This window comes from Bombus flavifrons, chromosome 14 (assembly GCF_040668555.2).
Source record: "Bombus flavifrons isolate JBK064 chromosome 14, iyBomFlav1_principal, whole genome shotgun sequence".
NCBI lineage: Eukaryota > Metazoa > Arthropoda > Insecta > Hymenoptera > Apidae > Bombus > Bombus flavifrons.
In genome coordinates this window covers 7,008,004-7,026,155 of record NC_138455.1, presented here as the reverse complement: position 1 = coordinate 7,026,155, position 18,152 = coordinate 7,008,004, and the positions used below count along the sequence as shown (strand labels likewise).

Genomic DNA, 18,152 nt, shown 5'->3' with positions numbered 1-18,152 from the left:
CATATAGTAAAATCCTTTATTATATCAATCAAACATCTTTTATCTTCGTTCAATATTGCATTTACATTCTTATTTTTTCTCTTTTCTTTGCTAATATTTCTGAAAAAATTTTCGTGTGACCTATATTTTTTTAGAAATTTGTTTTCGCAATCATATTGTCTCCACTTGACCCTTTCTACGTGGTTTCACTTCTTGCGGACAGGTGAACGATGTCTCTTCCGAATGTTTTCTGATCACAGTTGATGGCTCGCCATTAGCTGAACAAGTAGAAATTTGACTGTCTTTCTTTTCTTGACATATGTGTGATATATTCAATCCATTAGAAGTTAAGGATGCTTTTCGAATTCGCATATCTTCTAAAGGAATTTCTTCGCTTCGTGGTCTTGGCATCTTCGGTGAATTATCCCGAGATCGTAATCCATTTTCATGACTTTTTTCATTTGACACAGTATCACCGCGTTTCGGAGTCGACGACGAAAGACTGGGGGTGGGTCTAGCAGCATTTTCTCTACGCATTTGTGCTGCGAATCCAGGAACTTTATTTACGGTGAACATTGGACGCGGCAGATGTTCTTTTGGTCTCTGAGCACGTCCTACTAATCCTGAAATTAAAATGTTATTTAGTTCTTATAATTCTTTTAAGTCTCATCAAATTAATTTAGTATTGCAATATATTTTACGTTCGTGTCGAAAACCACGTAGTGCATAATTTGGTGGTGTCGTGGCGTGAGGTATACTTGTAGGAATGTCGAGTAGTCTTGCAATTTGATTCATTTTCTTCTGTCGTGCTTTTATTCTTCCTTTTGTTAGCCTTTAATTAAAAGCAAATTTACTGAATCACGTTCTGATAATAGATATTAATTACACCATACAAATTTACCTTTGTTTCGCGGCCATACATCTTATATGATCATCGAAAATGAATTTTGTTGATAACAATGGAACACGATTGCCAGTACTACTGCTTAAAGGTTTATAGATTGTCAAGTGTAGACATCTAGAATCATCTTTGTCACCTGCAACTTCGATATCTTGCAGAAACCCTACCAATTTTGCCACTCCCCAACCTAGTTTACTAGTATCAGGTTCAACAAGAATTAATTGCACAATGTCGATAACTAGAAAACGACGGATTTTCTGACCATCTTTCCACACAACTGTACATGCGATTAAATCGCTATTATCTATATAAAAAAATAATCAGGATTTAGTATTTATAAATTTCTGAATATTTAATTTAGAATTTGCTAAAACAAAATGACTTTTACTTAAATCAAGAACATTGTCAACTTGAATACAGTTGATCGGATTTGTTAGTGGCAACTGTGTTTCTACTTCCATATTAAGGGTCAGTGATAGATCTCTTATTAAAAAGAATACTCGTATGGCGCGTCGTGCTCTTTCAACCTGTGCAAACATTATTTTTGTTTCTTATTAATAGGTTCCACAATTTGCATTACGTTAACAATATGTATTATTAAATAAAAGACTTTATCTCCAAAAAATATTTACATCTCCACATGGTAGTCTTTTAGTAAATTCGATACCCGTCATTGGAGTTCCCGTTGGCGGTAATAGAACATTACTATCCATCATTAACCATTCAACATTCAAAGGTCGTTTCTGGATTTCGCTATATTCATCTTCAAACATATCTAAGAATATGTCTTCGCTCTGAAAATAGAATTAACTAATTTTTTTACAATCTGTAATATTTAAAAAAGAAGGAGACAAATATAACACACCTTATAAAAATTCTTTAATAGTGATGTGCTCTGTTCTTTGGCTGCTTCAATTGCTGCCAAATGTGAATCTTTTAACATACTTTGACCTTCTGACATTACTAATTGTATTAACAATTTAATTGTCAATTCCAAAGTAACAAGTCTCACTCTAGCATCTGACAAAAATATTGTTCGTAAAAACGTAGATTATTATTTTGGAAATTAAAGAAGATATTCTGGAAAATGACTCACTTGTTTGACAACTTAATGTTATGATATGAATCAGTCTATCTATTAAAATTTCATTATATAAACTTGTAGTTGAATTTCGTGAATTGCATAAAATTGGATCCAAAGTTTTACGATCTATGCCCTTGAAAATGAATTTTATTAGAACAGTAGTTTAGAATTTTATTAGATACAATAATTTGAAAATAGTTTTCTTACCTGATTATTAGCTAAAGCATAAAGTAAACACAACGCAAATAGAGCGGCATAATCGTTTTCTGTGCAAAATAAGGAATTTAAAATAGTTTCTAAGAATGGCTTATTTGATAATGATTCAGTTACATTTTTTTGAGTTTGAGGTGTTAAAGGAGTTTCTAATGCTAATCTTTGCTCCTTTTCTTCATCAGTAACATTTAAATGTTTGATTTCTTCCAAATCTTCAGCTGGAATATTTATGTCTAGTTGTTGTGGACTTATAAGTACTGATACACCTCCTGTTGAAGCAGTATCGAATGATGTACTAGCATGATTTGTTTCTGAAACATCTTTACTTCCATTTTCCACATTATCCTTTTCTTCTTTCAAATTACTTTCTTCTTCACAAAGTTCATCTGATACTGTCAAGGATTCACTTAAATTTTCTAAAGACTTCTCTAAACTTTCTCTCGGTGGTGAAAAAGCAATTGGCTTATCCAATGAAATATCACCATACATTTCAAGTACTTTACTTGCACCTGTTTGTATTGTTTTTAAATCTGACAGCAGCATTACTGCTGCTAGTGTATGTACAAGAGGACCATGAGAAACTATTAGAAATACTTGAGAAAGTAAAAATAAGGCTACAACAACGCTCACGTGTTTTCTTTCTTCCTATTAATCACAAATACAAATTACTACTATATCATGTGATTATAGACTTATTAATTGGAAACATACCTGATTTTGGCACAGAAGATTTTTGTGTCTCATAAGTGAGTAAACATATAGTGGAACTAATAATTTATGAAGCAAGTGTTCTGATAAAACTTTATTTAAATCAGATATATTTAAACAAAGAATGTCATTTAAATAATGCAAATGATCTAAGTGTTCTGCTACTAAATCTGATAATCTGTTTTGACTTTGATGACTGAAACACACATATATTATGAAACATCCTCTGAATATGATAATTTAAATTATATTTGAAAATGACTTACTCAGCATCATTTCTAACACAAGTGTCAAGCTCTATAATGTGATTACCAATAAACCATACAAGATTGCTGAAATAGGGTGCAGCAGTGCGATCTCTTATAAATGCTAGCATGGAGGCATCTTCTACTCGATATACATTTAAAGTTAAAGTTCGCACTGCTATACGAACCATTCCTTCGGAGTGATTAAAAAATTTAATTGCCTCCGTATACAATGGAAAATCATTGGTGTGCTGATAAAAAAATCAAATTAAAACACATCCTCTTTTATGTGCTAAGTGCAGAATTTAAATAATGATGATGACAATGAAGATGAAATAATGACCACAGTAAAAAGCACATCATGAATAGATTAAATTATATGTATAATTAAATTTTAAAAAAATATATTAAAGGCAGCTACTATTAAAATTAATGAGCATGAGATTAGCAAAAGTGAAATAATAGACACAGAGGATTATCACGTGTACCTCGTTTACCTCATTATAAAAAAAGTGAATGGTATGTGCATTTAACTTCAAGCTTAAAGTCTTTAAAAAGCTGATGTAATATGCCATCACTTCCTCATCGCTAAAGTCAAATTTGTGCACTATTATACTGTTTACATGATTATTACTAAGTAAATAATCTGGAAATAAATATTTGAATTAGAACTTTGCTAGAAGAGAGATCAATTAAAATTATAATATATAGTTTTGATAATAAACTTACATAAAGATGTCTCATTACGTATATTTTCAAATAATATATTTAAGGTCTGTAATAACTGAACACATACATAGCTTCCACATTTTTGTTTCATTATACGTAGGAAAAATGAAAGCATATTCTTTTCCAAAAAGAAACTAGTAAAGAATATAGATAGTTATTATTTATTATACATAAAAAGGAAAAAAAGTTAAATAGCATCTACTTTACTAATGCTTACTCAAATACACTGCTATCATTTTGGTCACCCCATATTAAAATTTCAGCTATAGAACGAAGAGTTTCTACCAACAAACCCCTATTATTTTCTGACACAGTTTGATTTTTTGATAGTACATGATACAAGTACCTATATATAACAATGAATAAAATTTAGACAAAGTACAAATTTAAATATACATATACATACTTAAGATGCTCTAAAGAATGAGGATTTTTGGGCTTCCAAAGCCCTCCTCCAAACCAGCTCCGACTTCGAAACATTTTTTAGTAATACAACTGCATTCGGGTGGTGTCTTGCATTAAATTCATATTCCTTTTGTTTCTTTTTGTCACTTTTTTGTTTGATTAAAGTATTATCACCGACATTTGTTTATGTAATTAAAATTATAATCGTGTAAGGCTTATTTAAATATAAATTAAATCTTCATAAACGTTAAAAAGATTGTCGAAATAGCAATAAAATTTAACACATTGTTCAGGTTAGAGTTATTTTTCCATTATGCATTTTAATTCTCTTCATCTAATTATCAATTATTATATTTCTATATAAAATGCATTTACATTATTATACATCTTTTCAATTGCACAACAAACAAATTATCGAAATAATGTCAGTCACGTACGTTCAATTTTACACGACGCAAAACGAAGACTACCCTCCATTACTGAATAGTCAATGGAACTGTACGTTAGGTTAGTTAATGTCGTTTGTTATTATTATTTATAATTTTGTTAAATACTAAAAGAACGTGTTTGTTATATAAGGAAAAAAGTAGAATCTTTTTAACATTTCATTAAGTTTTGTATAAATTATATGAATATAAACGAACGAAGGTTATGATAAAGTAAAAAAATTTCAACATGATTTCATAATAAAGTGTGTTGACAAAGAGAAAAATATATATTGATATTGAGTCATCTGTAAATATTAAAATAAGCTTGTATGATTCATAATAATGAGAGTTTTGGAATTATATAGTGGTATTGGTGGAATGCATTATGCTCTTCAAGGTAACCTATTATACTGCTATTATGCTGCTATTTGTTAGTTATATTGTTTAACAAAATTTAACCTCTACTTTCTATCAAGTTGTTTATTACAAAAAAGATATGATGTCTTAAATAAAATATATTAAATATAATATATCTACAAAAAATTTTATTTTCAGAAAGTGGTATTAATGGAGATGTTGTTGCAGCAGTTGATATAAATACTGTTGCAAACAGTATATACAGATATAATTTTCCAAATGTATTACTTATGAATTGTAATATTCAATCACTTTCTGCAAAACTGATAAATGACTTAAATATAGATACTATATTAATGAGTCCTCCATGTCAACCTTACACAAGAGTTGGACTTCAGAGAGATATATCGGATAATAGATCATCTTCGTTACTTCATGTTCTTTCATTGATTCCACAATTGAGAACATTAAAGCATATATTGCTTGAAAATGTAAAAGGATTTGAAAAGTCTGAAATGAGAAATGCAGTATTAAAATGTATGAATATGTCTGGATTCAATTATAAGGAACTAATTCTAAGTCCTTGTCAATTTGGTATTCCAAATACCAGATATAGATATTATTTATTGGCCAAAAGGAAGGATTCTGAATTTTGCTTTGATCACTGTATATTAAATTTTAATCTACCAGAAGCTGTTTTAAAGGCCTTACCAAGAAGTAAACATAATTTATTATTAGAAGGTGCTAAAACAGATAAGAATTGCTACAAATTAGAAAATATTTTAGAAAATGTTGAGAAGTCACAGTATTTAATTCCTAGAAAGTTGTTACAAAAGAGAGCTTGGTTGTTTGATATAAGAACATCTCAAAGCGATGGTTCTTGTTGTTTTACAAAAGCTTATAGTCATTATGCAGAAGGAACAGGTTCTGTATATTCTCCATATACAGAAGAAACAATCCAACAGATATTTTTAGAAGCAAATAAGTATGGCAAGCAATCATTAGAAGCATCAGAAGTTTTACAAAAATTAATGTTACGATATTTTACACCTAGAGAAGTGTCTAGATTAATGTGTTTTCCTGAAGAATTTAAATTTCCAGAACATATAACATGTAAACAAAGATACAGACTTTTGGGAAATTCAATTAACGTATATGTAGTTAGTAGATTAATATTTTTATTATATACTGAGAAAAAAATTACATGACATTCACAGAAATATATTTTATATATATTTTTAATAAAAAAAAATGTTTTATATTCCAAAACGAAGTTACAAATTTCTAACAGAAAAAATACAAAGAAATAAGTATAATAGGTAAATGAAGTCTCTATAATAACATATTTAGTTTTTGATATAAATACAGATCATTCATGACCATCTAAGTCCTAAGTGATTACAAATGTTAGCATTTACATAATTTTTGTACTTTAGTCATTTACAATCATTCATAGTAGTATAATCATTGTTAACCAAGTATCATTGCAATCATTGCTTTTGATTAATATGAAGCTCACATTTCTCTTAATTCTTAATACATACTTAGAAGTGCTAGTAATTCAGTTTTTTGCATTGTGTAATTTTGGTATAGAATCGTTCAATACCCAGTAATGTTATTGCTTTTATGTTCAATAGAAAACTCTAGTATGTTTAAAATATTTTATATAGTTTCTAGTTCAGGTGGAATGTGAATTTTCTTTTCTATTGCAAATTTTTTTAGTGCTTGATATTTAGAGTGCCAAGATTCTATTTCTTCTCTCATATGATTATTGTCCTCCTGCATAGCTTCCATATCACGATATTCCTGTGTCTTTTCTGATTCTAACTCATCTTTTTGTTCAATTCGTTTGATACGACAACTGGCTGCATATCCTCTGTTTTTCAATGTGCGTCTACGTTGTTTCATACGAACTATTTCTTCTCGTGATAATCCACGCAGTTTCAGCTGCCTGTTTAAATCCCTAACTGATATAGTCACTAGTTCATCGTCACTAATGTCTAAACAAGGACCAGGTGATAGTGGATCCTACACAAAAATTGATCATAATTTTTCATCAATTTCATTTTATGATAAATAGATACATATTTACTATATGTTATGTAGAATTATATAACATGTAAATATGAAAACAAATATTTTCTTAGATATTTCATAACATCATAAATTATTTAGAAATTACATATTTGGTCCTGTTTTCTTATGAATAATCATGAAAAGGCATTTACGTACTGAAAAATTAGCTGTAATTATCTTTTCGAGAAAATTATAACTGACAATCTGCTTTCTTCTATGTCATATTAATGGACTTTAAAAACATATGATGCACTGATTAAAGGAAATCGTGCATTATACAGAGAGGCAACGTACCATCTTTATAGATCGTTTTCCATCCATGGATATATTTTTCAACTGATTCTTTCAAGTTTCAGCGTCGAGAAACCACCAAAGTTTTGATTTTACTCTAGCTTTCACGCTTTGAAGAAAAATTCGCTTAGTCATCGTAGAATCTGATGCTGGTCAGTTCACCATTCAATTGATGATAGGTATCTTTCTAAAAACATGAACTTTGTCCATGAAAGATCTTTTATAGATTTCTAACAAGTACGTCAACATTTTATTGAAAAAGAATATAGATCTGTATATTCTCTATATCATAAAAAGTTTGAGAACGATATTTGATTTCGAAAGAATTAAATATTATGTCTATCTTTTAAACTCTATAGATGGCGTATCATGATACTAAATAGGATATGCTTTCACTTTAGTTGACTTAATTCTCAATAGAGGGCTACCAAATTTATATTTTCTCCATAGTTGTTACATGAATAGACTTTCCTACATATTATAGAATTTAAATACATTTTGTTGAAACGGATTTACGAGTGGCGAAGATCGCTGCTAAGGCCAAATCTTCACCGTTGAAACCTAACCCCAATCTAGTTTTTACGTTCTTTTAAGAACTCTGTTGCATTTAGTCATTGTGATGTTATATATCACAATGAGGAAGAAAATTTGTAATTTTCTATATTCTTCTGGTTTTCTCGCCCAGTCCCAGATGAAAAAATGCTCGTCTTCATTAAGATGAGAAAGGGTATTCTCGATAAGTCCGTTTCTTTTTGTGGTATTTTACAAGGTAACTTGATTTTTTTAATTGTTATTAACTAAACTGCAGATTTTTATGCATAGATTTCACATAATGTGAAAAAGTATATAAAATATCCAAAGTATGGAGCATTCAATAATACTTGATAGATAAACAATTTTCTACAGAGGTTCTACATTTTTTTGATTTATATTCTCAAAAATATGAATTTGCATAAAAATACGTAGTCTAATTATCTTTTTATTAACAAAATTTTATCTATAAAATCATAATTCTTGCTTTAAGAATGGAACATAGATTAAACTTTGTATAAAAAATGCATAGTTTCATTGGAATTTGTATCGATTATTGAAATTATTTCTATGTTGGTTTATGTCTCGTTGAATTTTATTTTGTGTATGGTAGATGCTTGTAACTATTAAATTAAACATAAATGTTCACGTAGTACTTCCGGTGTTTTAATACTGTAGGTGGCGTTCTAACAACGTGTTCTTCGAATGTATTCTTTTAATACGACATTAATTCCTTTTACTTTCTTCGGTATTTATCATTACTCAATTAATACAGTGTTAATGGAAAGTGAAATATATGCAGTGTTCTTCTTAGACACATAAATGTGTCACGTACGGAAGTAAAAATAGCGATTCAATTTCAAATATTATTGGCGCCATCCATGAATTCTTGCATGCTGGTTAGGATAACAAATAAAGTAAGTTTTCATTAAATAAACATAAACGAATATACAGCCCTCGTTACTGTATAATGAAAAATAAACGAAAGATCGGCAGTTTTGCAAATGTGAACGTAATAATGTGTATTTATAAAACGAATAGGGAGAATTGGAATGGAAAGGTCAGTTATCGAATGTGTATAAAGAGCAGAGTGATAGATTAATTTAGCTTGATGCAAATGTTTAACGCAATTAGTGTTTCATACTATAGGAATCTATTTTAAGCTATTGAATCAAGATCCTATGCAATTTATGCATGTGTTTGTATGTTTTATAATGTATTTCACACACACATATATATATATACATATATATATATATGTATCATGACTTTTTTATCGAGCAGTATAGGTTAAAAATTTAATAAAACAAAATTACGAATACTTAGATTAAGATTCGTTTGAAAATGATTTCCCACGTTTTCAGAGTTTTGTATGTATTTATTAATTACTAAATAATTTTTTACTAAGTAATTCATTAATTGGTAAATAATACTAAAATTACTACAGTACATTAATTACTAAATAATACAATAGAATAGAAAATATAATAAATACAACGAACACGTGTGTAAAATAGAATATTCTCATGGAGCATACATTACATTTTTAATAAAAATTTTTTATTATTCAAGGAAGAGAGGGTGTCAGTGCTGCAGTAATGCTTACTAACTTGTTTTTCTGTTCCAGATCCGGAGAATGGCTATTATCTTTTAGCAGTAATTCAATAGCTGAGAAAATGACAAGACTGGAGGAAGATGATAGGACGAGGAGGACGACGCTACGAAGGATGGGCGGTAAGAAAGAAAATATTTATCATGTGAAAATACAGATGAGCTGTCGCTAAAGAAATATATCTATAGATTTATAGATTTTATGATAAGCGGAATTGCGAGGCTTATTATACCCCTTAATATCGTCATGTTCTACTTTAATTAATATAAATCGGAAAATTCTTAAATCAGTCACGTTCTTAAATTGATCGTTATTCGCGTTAGGTTAATACCTTTTACGTTCTCCATAAATGTAGATCAGTTTAAACTTTCTTATGATTCAACGACTTGTCGCATTGCGGCTGGTCCAATGTCTAGGCATTTCGCTTCGTTCCCGAAATCATTTGCAACTGCAGCGATTGACTCGCGGCTCATAAATGCTTCGTTATCGCGAACAGTTCAGAGGAATATATAATTTTCTTGATAGGGTTTGGGAAAGATGCCAGCGTAATGGACAAAGAAATCCGTGTCTCGGGAGATTAATGAAGGATTGCATAAGATATAAACTAGGGAACATCATATTGAGTAAAGAGAGAAGATATACTCTGGAAAGGAATTTTATTTTTACGAAGATTTATCATCTTATTGTTCAAAAGCATTTGTGATTCTTATAATAGAAGGTAAACGAATAATTCGAAAAATTCTGGAATATTGCTTTCAGATATTGGGAATATTATCGGGAAATTTCGTGTTGCATTCGCGATAGAACAAGGAGTGATGTATTTGATGCGCCGATGAGTCAACAGTTCGACTAATACTAGTCTGGTGGGTGTACAGAAATCCTCTCGGATCTGCGGGCTTTGATCGTCATGCGTTTCTAAATTTAATTGGCACGGTACATCGATTTCTATTCAGTACTGTTGACATAACCGTAAGTCTCGCTGGTATAAATTGATAGATGTAGTTTCGACTTAGTATCAAACGTCTTTCATAACATTGCAGTTTGTTTAAACGGGAACGTTATTCTCAGAGCTTTAACTTGCAATTTGACTTACTGTTGTGCCATCGATTCATTATAGCCGTTAAAAATCCACATAGTTTATAAAACAAGCCTTTTTATTTTCATATAGAGTTGGTTGGTCATCGAATAATTACAATGAATAATTCTGTCCACGCGAGATAATAAATAGATAACAGAAACGACTACTTCGATTACTATCTAAATTAATGCTATTAATCCGTGAGGTCATGGTGTAGCATTAAACAGCTTATTCGTCGCTGGTCGAAGTTCATTAGCATATACCAGATATTCCGCACAGTATCTTGATCTGCGTGGCACACTGTCACCGTTAATCCTTTACAATCATATTCGATTTGTCTCTGTATCATGATATCCTTCCTCAGCTATCAGTCTCTCGCAGGCCTCATGATCTTTTGCTTTTCTATAAAATTTTCATAAATTCTATTTTCGATCCTGTAAAAACTACCATCAATTAGAATAGTGTAGATTATACGCTTGTGGCAATAGAGTAAGATTCATAAGTATCCAAAACAACCGTAAAATTAAAATGGGATTAAAATGTCCTATCTGTTATTTTGCAACATCGAAGAAAACCGTTTTTATCATTTTATTTTTATCATCTCTGCTTTTCTTCGAATTTCAAATATTTTCTAATTATTCTATTAGGTCGTCCGAAAAGTTTCTTTCGTTTTATAAGGAAATAATGGATACACAACATTTTTCGTTTCATATTATTTTATTGAATTACGTATGATCCATTTTGTTCTATCAAGATAAAGATCACAACGTTCGACAGATTAGGTTTCATGTTTGTATAAAGATGCATCGTTGTAAAAGACGGGTCTGTAAAAGAAAGACACTTTTTGGACAACCTAATATAACGAATCAAATAAAGCATATACGATTATTACACGTGATTATGCAGACAGCTGATTTATTACTAACGTAACAATTAATTAAACAATAGTCGTGTCTCATTGAAACGCTAATGAAATTTCAATATATTTTACGTGACACCTACAATATAAAGCTTTGTGTGCTAGATATTCAAATACTTCCGTGAGCCACTACGCCTTGAAAACTTAAAAAAGGATACTTACGTAAGATTTTGCATTTTATCTAAGAGGAACAGGCTCTTGATCGTCCTTAAAGCATCTTTAGAGCAAAGACGACATACGGAGTTTCTATATTAAATATTCGAATACTTTCATCGAGTCACAGTATCCTGAAAAATGAAAAAGAAAAGCCAGAACATTTTAACTAACGGGGGAGCAGTAAGCCTGATCGGTTTGAGCGTTTTCAAAGCAAAGAGGATTCTCTAAAGTAGACGAAAGTTTTAGGTGGCTCGTCGAGTTTACACGTTCCTTATCGTCTTGATCGTCGTCATCCTCGTCGTCGTCGTCGTCGTCGACACACCAGGCGTCGTGTCGTTTCGACGTCCTCGGACGTCCTCGGACTTGTTCGGGCGTCGCGCCGATGTTCCGTCGCGACGCTGCTGACAGTCGGTGGCCGAGCATCGCGACGCGCGCATCGTACAAGCGTGCTATAATTTTCATTCGTGACACGCGACCTGTCTTTTTTTCTTTCACAAAAGAAACAGAACGCGAGAACGTAATCGCCGTCTGGATCGTGATAACGCGTTTCCGCGCGACCGTTTTCGTTTCCCTCGCCCGATCGTCGACGACCGGGAACTACGTGGGACGCAGGGAACACGCTTAGCCGCAACTCGAAACTGCAGAAAATGCACAACACCTGCTGTCTGTCACGCGGACAACACTGATGGTCTGTATCGTAAACGTGCGTGATAAGAAAAGAATATTCTCTCTCGAGAATGTCATCGCGAGAGCAACGTACAAACGTTGCAACCCCTTAGATCGAGCTTGGATCGAGAGGGTGATTTCATTCGAAGCGTCTAAGGGGTGAAAATTGCGGGAATACGAGGTTGACGAAGGGAATACCGTGTTTCTTTATAAAAATAGTCGTTAAAGTGCTCGGGGATTTTCTATCTACGTGAACAGAATAATTTATAACCGCAAAGATGACGCTTGGGGAAAGATTCTTCTTCGTACTCGTTTTATTCTTTTCTTTTTTTCCCATAAAATTAATTGCCTCTTTTCACTCGTTTTTGGTAACGCAATTTAGAGGCCCTCGTGGATAATAAACGAACTTACAAGCGCATGCATAGCTATCTCGAATGACCGGTTTAAATTAGCAGGGGTGAAATATTTCGCTTCGAAATTCGGATAATTCGAGCAGCAGGAAGCGTCGAGAGACGCAGACGTATAGCTTTCATTGATGTTTCCGAATTAGGTATTAAACAGCTCTGTGTTTGAAGATTCCGATTGATTCACTTTAACGAACAACGTACGTTCTGTTCTCTGTCCACGTTTATGTTTGCGTTTTGTTCTTGCCGATATTAAATTGAATGGAGCGCGTGAACGACAGAAAACAGCGTGGTGCAGCTCGCAAAGAAAATTAATTGGCCTCGGCAGCACCTTTCGGTTCTTGGAACTTTACAAATCGCCATCTCTTCTGAATTGCCTTGCATTTTATGCTTTTTTCTCATTCAAAGTGTCCGTTTTTCCAGTAGCGAGGGAAATCGTTCGTACGCGTCGCAGCAGCGCGCTTGTTTATCTCTGTCGAAATGTTTTTACGCCAACGTCCTTGGAAATATAGTAATTCCCTGTCAATCCGATGTTCATTGATGAGAACGTTGTAGGTTCCATCTTGCGCAAGTTTTCACGTGTTATTACGCCTCGGATTTCCTCGAAGCTTTTCTTGTCAACCTGCTCGTCGCGTCGATTCTCGCCGAGAAAGCAATATCGCACATTTACGTACAACGAAGGCAAGCTAGTGCACGATGTTTCTCGCAAGGATCGCCCACATATTGTAATTTTAATAGCTATTTCAGCGTTATGTCGTTTGCCTGATAATTCGAATGAAAACAATGCAACGTTGGAACGCCATCGAAGATAGTCTAACAATAAACACAAGTCGTCGATGTTTTGTTTCCCTGTTTGAACAGACCCGTACGTTTTCGTTTATTTGGATATAAACCCAATCAATTAATTTGCAAAGCTAACGAATCATTATACCGCATTTAACTGTATTCAACAGCGGCATTATCATTTATCTTTCTCTATTAAAAATTGGAACTTTTGGTTTGTCATTTCGTAAAATAAATCTGGATCATTTAAATCTGGACCTCTCTCTTAAGACATTTGCTCCCCCCCCCTCTCTCGTTATGTTCGTTGATTCGTCTAATTGTACCTTGTTCTCGTAATTAGTCCTTTCAACATCGTTAGCGCTATTTTTCGAAATTCATCTCGTTACGGTTCCCTCGTTTTATCCTCTCGATTTTTCTCTTCTGGTCGATGTGTTTTATTTATGTGCTGTATTTTATTACCGAGATAGTCGTAACAATTTGCAATGACGATTAAATGCGTTTTCGCGAAAGATTATTATAGACGATAAATTATATGTATGTCAAGTTGAAAGAATTTTCCTAAACTATACCACGTTCAATTTCAAACACATTTATTCCTTTATTATGATGCCAATTGTTCTTTTGACTAAATGCCTCTTGTTTCCTATTTATCTCCGGTTACAAGTTCGCTGATGTTTTATTTACGATTGTTCCTGAACTTTCACCAATATACATTCGTCGGAAGCAAAACATTTTTACGATGCCTCTCGTTGATTTCGTTCAAGTTGCGCGTTGACTCACGGTATTCTTTTCTTTTTTCCCCTGTTCCCTGGATCCGTTTCAATCGTCAGACCGTATACCCTCATCCCCGATAATTGCAGAAATCTCGTTAATTCTAAAAACGTCTCTCTCTTCACGGTTCTTTAGCAGCGACTGTATTAAGCTGCCGATCTCCGAGTTTTCTCTGTTTGTGATTGTTAATTAAATTTGGTTTCACAATAGCCTACTTTTAGAACTTTCTAATCGTTCAGCGCGTTGAAAGGGTAGAAATCCTCATTTTTTAGTTGTTCATCTGCATGTTGAAAAGTTGCTTTCTGCTTATAAAATTTTGTTTAATTTATTCTTAATCAAATTTCATTCCTCGATGATCTGCTTTTATAATTTTCCAATCACTTAGGGCCAGTTAAAAATTCACGAATCTTTTCCTTACGATTGTTAATCAATTTCAGGTGCAGAATTTCTCTGGCTTTAGAATATTCTAATCGTGCAGTGTGTGTTAAAAGCGCGTGAATTTCAATCTTCCAGTTGCTTATTCTCACGTTAAACAGCTTCCTTTCTTTGTAGCTGTTTTTCAGTTTCACGATTTTTCCACCTTCGGGATTTTCTAATCCTCTAGTTCTAACTCTGATGATTTTAAAACGACGAATTTCGACTTTTGGCTTGCTCGTTTCTACATCAGAAAGTTTCTTTTCCTTCTTTAACGATCTTTAATCAACCTTAGCTTCATAATATCTCTGCTCTTACAATTTCCCAGTGCGTGGAAAGTGGGAAATTTCAATCCTCCAGTTGCTCATCCTTCTAATTCTAACACTGAGAAATTTCTTATCTTCGATTGTTGGTTAAATTGTTAATCAAACTTGGCTTCATAATATCTCTGCTCTTACAATTTCCCAGTGCGTGGAAAGTGGGAAATTTCATTCCTCCAGTTGCTCATGCTTCTAATTCTAACACTGAGAAATTTCTTATCTTCGATTGTTGGTGAAATTGTTAATCAAATTTGTGGCGAAAGCGCGTTAAATTGTGAAATATATTGGCTTGCTCGATGAAAGAAACTTCGTTGCGTTATGTAAGTGTGATCTGTACAATGCTTGAACTTGCTACCGAGCCAAATGTGTCTTAACCGTGAAATTCGTTAGTGGGTGTCCTTTCCATCTGCGTTTGCAGTTTGGCCGCGCCTTCGCGATAATCCGCCGAACCTGCCCACTTTATTGCTCTCGATATCGATAGAAATCGCACGCCAGACGGGCTAATGGAGTCCTTGAAATCGAACGTCCTTGTTTCGTCGTCAGTTTAGGTTGGCAAATATTCTCGGCCAGGTTTGTGATGCGAAAAATTCGACGAATCGTAGATCTGGACTTGTTTACGAGAGCGACGATAATGTCCCGATAGAAAGAAATTTGTGATCGGTGTTGTTTCGTGACAGCGTCGCCCGCGCCAATCTGTGCTTGGCTTCGTGTTTTTCTAAAATAAAGTAACAAAAGAATTGGACAATGGAATTAATGGATCCTGCCTAAGACCTAAGTCTTTGGTCATGCTGTTAATGATTTTTCTGACATCTACATCACCTTTCAAAATAAAACGGCCATTGCTTCGTTTTATAGCATTCGCCGGTATTTCGTTGAAAATAATGTACGAAACTATCGGTAAAAAGTATCAGCGCTGGAACCATGAATGTTTAACAAATGGATGAAATAAATTCGAGGCACGTTCTGTCGGATTAGAATCAGAAATTCGCGACAACCGTGGATTCGGGCTAGGACACCGATCGTTACCCGTAGACAAAGGACAACGTTATCGGCCAATATGTAAAATAGCGCGCGTGGAAGTGAGAGACACCATTTAAGGGATGTTATCTTCGTGAATGATATTTCCTATGGGACAACAAATTTCTGCCTCTCCATAAAATCGTGATGTTATAGGTAACTTCGTATATTCTAATTATACAGATCTAATTGTTTTCCAGGTGATAAAGATTCGATAAAGGGAAAACTAAACAAACCTGAACCTCATTTTTTTTACTAAATATAGTCTCTTTTAAAATATTTTGAAAATATATTTTCAAACGCGGATATCTCGCGGTCAGTGTGAACAAATGTTACATACGTACGCGAGTATAAAACTGTTTTATGTATCGCCAATGGTAATTTACTCTTAACGTAAGTCGAAAAGGATCGAAGTATCTATCATCTCGTCTTTTCTAAAATATATTTAGAACACGCGAATACAAATATGTTCCCAGTAGTAGATAATTCCTATAGCAAGTCAAAAGGAATCTATCAATTGCTACTCTTTCCTAAAAAAAATATATGTAATTTTCAGAAAACATAGTGTAACTAAATACGTTAATCAACACGCATTAATACGAATTATTTTGCGATTTACGCGAATTAAACATTGCATCGACGAACGTGAATCTGTTTTATCTTTTCTCGGTAATTAATGAGAATTTATTGTCGTTGGAAATTATTCTTCCACACGTTTGTCCGCGTACGTATCACTTCGTTTCGGTCTTCGCTTAAAATCTTGCAATAAATTCCATTGGAAAAGCAGACCGAGGCAAAGAATCCTTCTTCGTGGTATCGGTAATCCTGGTTCAAGGCCGAGACGTTGCAACGATTGCCAGCAATTTATCGGTTGGCTGCGCTATTGTCTTTTCCCCCGTGGAGCTCTTTCGATCCCTCTGGAGGATCGTTTCGACCGCGACCGCGCTCGAGAGCATTTTAATTTCGCTCGTTCGGAATTCTGAACAATTTCTCCGCTTCTTGACGACCGTATCTGGATAATCGCAGTGTCGGTGTGCCGATCGATAGTCGCTAGATGGCTGAAAATTCGAGGGAACGGGCGAGGCCTCGGCAATTTTATTCGAGTCGTCGTCGGAGAACGCGAAAGTCGGCGATTTCACGATCAAATCGACGACGAGGGTTGAACGTTTCCGCGAGAGGAATAATGCAGAACGACGAGGTCGGGGTCGGTTAAAGATTTCGTTGTTGCGATTAATTGAAGTCTGGCACGAGCCCGCCGTAAAGCTCCTTTGGCGCCACGATTTCTGTAGTGCAGCGAATAATACCGTGCGAATTACGCTTGCAGCGGGTTTATTGTGACGATGGATTGCAGAATTTAATGAAATTTATCGTTCTGCATGGCAAGTAAATCACAAGACAATGAACTCGGGATCGAAAGCTATTTTTTAAGATTTCCCAGGGTACGCCTGTGAAATATAATTGGGAGATACGTGATAGTTTATTATGAGCGTCAAGTGGTGGTGAATATATTTCGTTGATTAGTAGAATTTTAATGGGATATTTAAATATGTTAATGCGAATTTTTCTGTCGACATTTTGCGCGTATATCGCAGAAATGTTACAGTTGGAAGTAATTCAGTTTTTTGTTAGAACATGAAAATCGTCGAAAGGGTTCGAGGAATAGAAATGGAAAATTAGAAAAATAATATTTGATCCTTGTTTCGTAGAATCTGTCCCTTTGTCAAGATTATTTATTTGGTAGTTCATTCTTTTTATAAGCTTCCAAATATTTACAAGTACTGGTTTTTCTGAAAAATTTGTTACCTGAGTTGTGTTATTTTTGAAATACATGCGAGATATGTGTATCTATTTATGTTTCAGTAACATTCGCAAATTTGTTCAAAGACAAAAGATAATAAAAATTGGCCGTGGTGAGAAAAAGAATCTTCTCTACGATTCTAGACATCTGATATAAGAAAATCAAAAATATTCGGAATTCAGAACTTGGGAGAGAGACAAGTAGATAATTAAAAAATTATATCCAAAATAGTGGAAAGTATATCCAAAATCTGGATACAATTCTTGA

General features: G+C 33.4%; 4 protein-coding genes across 10 annotated transcripts in view; 2 read left to right on the top strand and 2 right to left on the bottom strand.

Moving 5' to 3' along the window:
• Positions 1 to 18,152, top strand: part of wake (ankyrin repeat and fibronectin type III domain containing protein wide awake) — a 204,317-nt gene that overhangs the window by 695 nt on the left and 185,470 nt on the right. For 3 of the 6 annotated variants that reach the window (XM_069127201.1, XM_069127204.1, XM_069127199.1), the window contains exon 2: positions 9,575 to 9,681. In XM_069127201.1, coding sequence (XP_068983302.1) covers positions 9,643 to 9,681 — 39 coding nt within the window. In that variant the 5' untranslated portion in view covers positions 9,575 to 9,642. Of the gene's footprint in view, positions 1 to 7,923; positions 8,161 to 9,574; positions 9,682 to 12,132; positions 12,401 to 18,152 lie in introns of those variants that run through there. The other 3 variants (XM_069127202.1, XM_069127203.1, XM_069127200.1) reach the window with 2 other exon arrangements.
• ema (C-type lectin domain containing ema) lies at positions 3 to 4,403 on the bottom strand. 2 transcript variants are annotated; one of them, XM_069127205.1, is made up of 14 exons: positions 4,266 to 4,403; positions 4,077 to 4,205; positions 3,860 to 3,993; positions 3,619 to 3,776; positions 3,152 to 3,381; positions 2,889 to 3,081; positions 2,172 to 2,822; positions 1,977 to 2,097; positions 1,746 to 1,900; positions 1,513 to 1,674; positions 1,269 to 1,407; positions 881 to 1,184; positions 681 to 811; positions 3 to 602 (listed from the first exon to the last, which is right to left on the bottom strand). In XM_069127205.1, the coding sequence occupies exons 1-14, from the start codon at positions 4,337 to 4,339 to the stop codon at positions 151 to 153; spliced, it is 3,033 nt and encodes a 1,010-aa protein (XP_068983306.1). In that variant the 5' UTR covers positions 4,340 to 4,403; the 3' UTR covers positions 3 to 150. The 2 variants fall into 2 exon arrangements, with proteins under 2 accessions (XP_068983306.1, XP_068983307.1); XM_069127206.1 differs by having other exon boundaries at positions 3,628 to 3,776.
• On the top strand, positions 4,945 to 6,363 carry Mt2 (tRNA (cytosine(38)-C(5))-methyltransferase). Its single transcript, XM_069127211.1, has 2 exons — positions 4,945 to 5,089; positions 5,248 to 6,363. The coding sequence occupies exons 1-2, from the start codon at positions 5,035 to 5,037 to the stop codon at positions 6,255 to 6,257; spliced, it is 1,065 nt and encodes a 354-aa protein (XP_068983312.1). The 5' UTR covers positions 4,945 to 5,034; the 3' UTR covers positions 6,258 to 6,363.
• On the bottom strand, positions 6,345 to 7,719 carry maf-S (MAF bZIP transcription factor K). The gene is made up of 2 exons (XM_069127212.1): positions 7,420 to 7,719; positions 6,345 to 7,077 (listed from the first exon to the last, which is right to left on the bottom strand). The coding sequence occupies exons 1-2, from the start codon at positions 7,444 to 7,446 to the stop codon at positions 6,712 to 6,714; spliced, it is 393 nt and encodes a 130-aa protein (XP_068983313.1). The 5' UTR covers positions 7,447 to 7,719; the 3' UTR covers positions 6,345 to 6,711.

Excerpts from the sequence above, each read along its gene's own strand:
- ema (XM_069127205.1), bottom strand. The coding sequence starts at position 4,339 with ATGTTTCGAAGTCGGAGCTGGTTTGGAGGAGGGCTTTGGAAGCCCAAA. Across the intron at positions 812-880 it reads TGTATGGCCGCGAAACAAAG|GCTAACAAAAGGAAGAATAA; the intron begins GTAAATTTGTAT and ends TTTTAATTAAAG. Across the intron at positions 603-680 it reads ACGTGGTTTTCGACACGAAC|GATTAGTAGGACGTGCTCAG; the intron begins GTAAAATATATT and ends TTTTAATTTCAG.
- Mt2 (XM_069127211.1), top strand. The coding sequence starts at position 5,035 with ATGAGAGTTTTGGAATTATATAGTGGTATTGGTGGAATGCATTATGCT. Across the intron at positions 5,090-5,247 it reads AATGCATTATGCTCTTCAAG|AAAGTGGTATTAATGGAGAT; the intron begins GTAACCTATTAT and ends TTTTATTTTCAG.
- maf-S (XM_069127212.1), bottom strand. The coding sequence starts at position 7,446 with ATGGATGGAAAACGATCTATAAAGATG. Across the intron at positions 7,078-7,419 it reads GAAAACGATCTATAAAGATG|GATCCACTATCACCTGGTCC; the intron begins GTACGTTGCCTC and ends ATTTTTGTGTAG.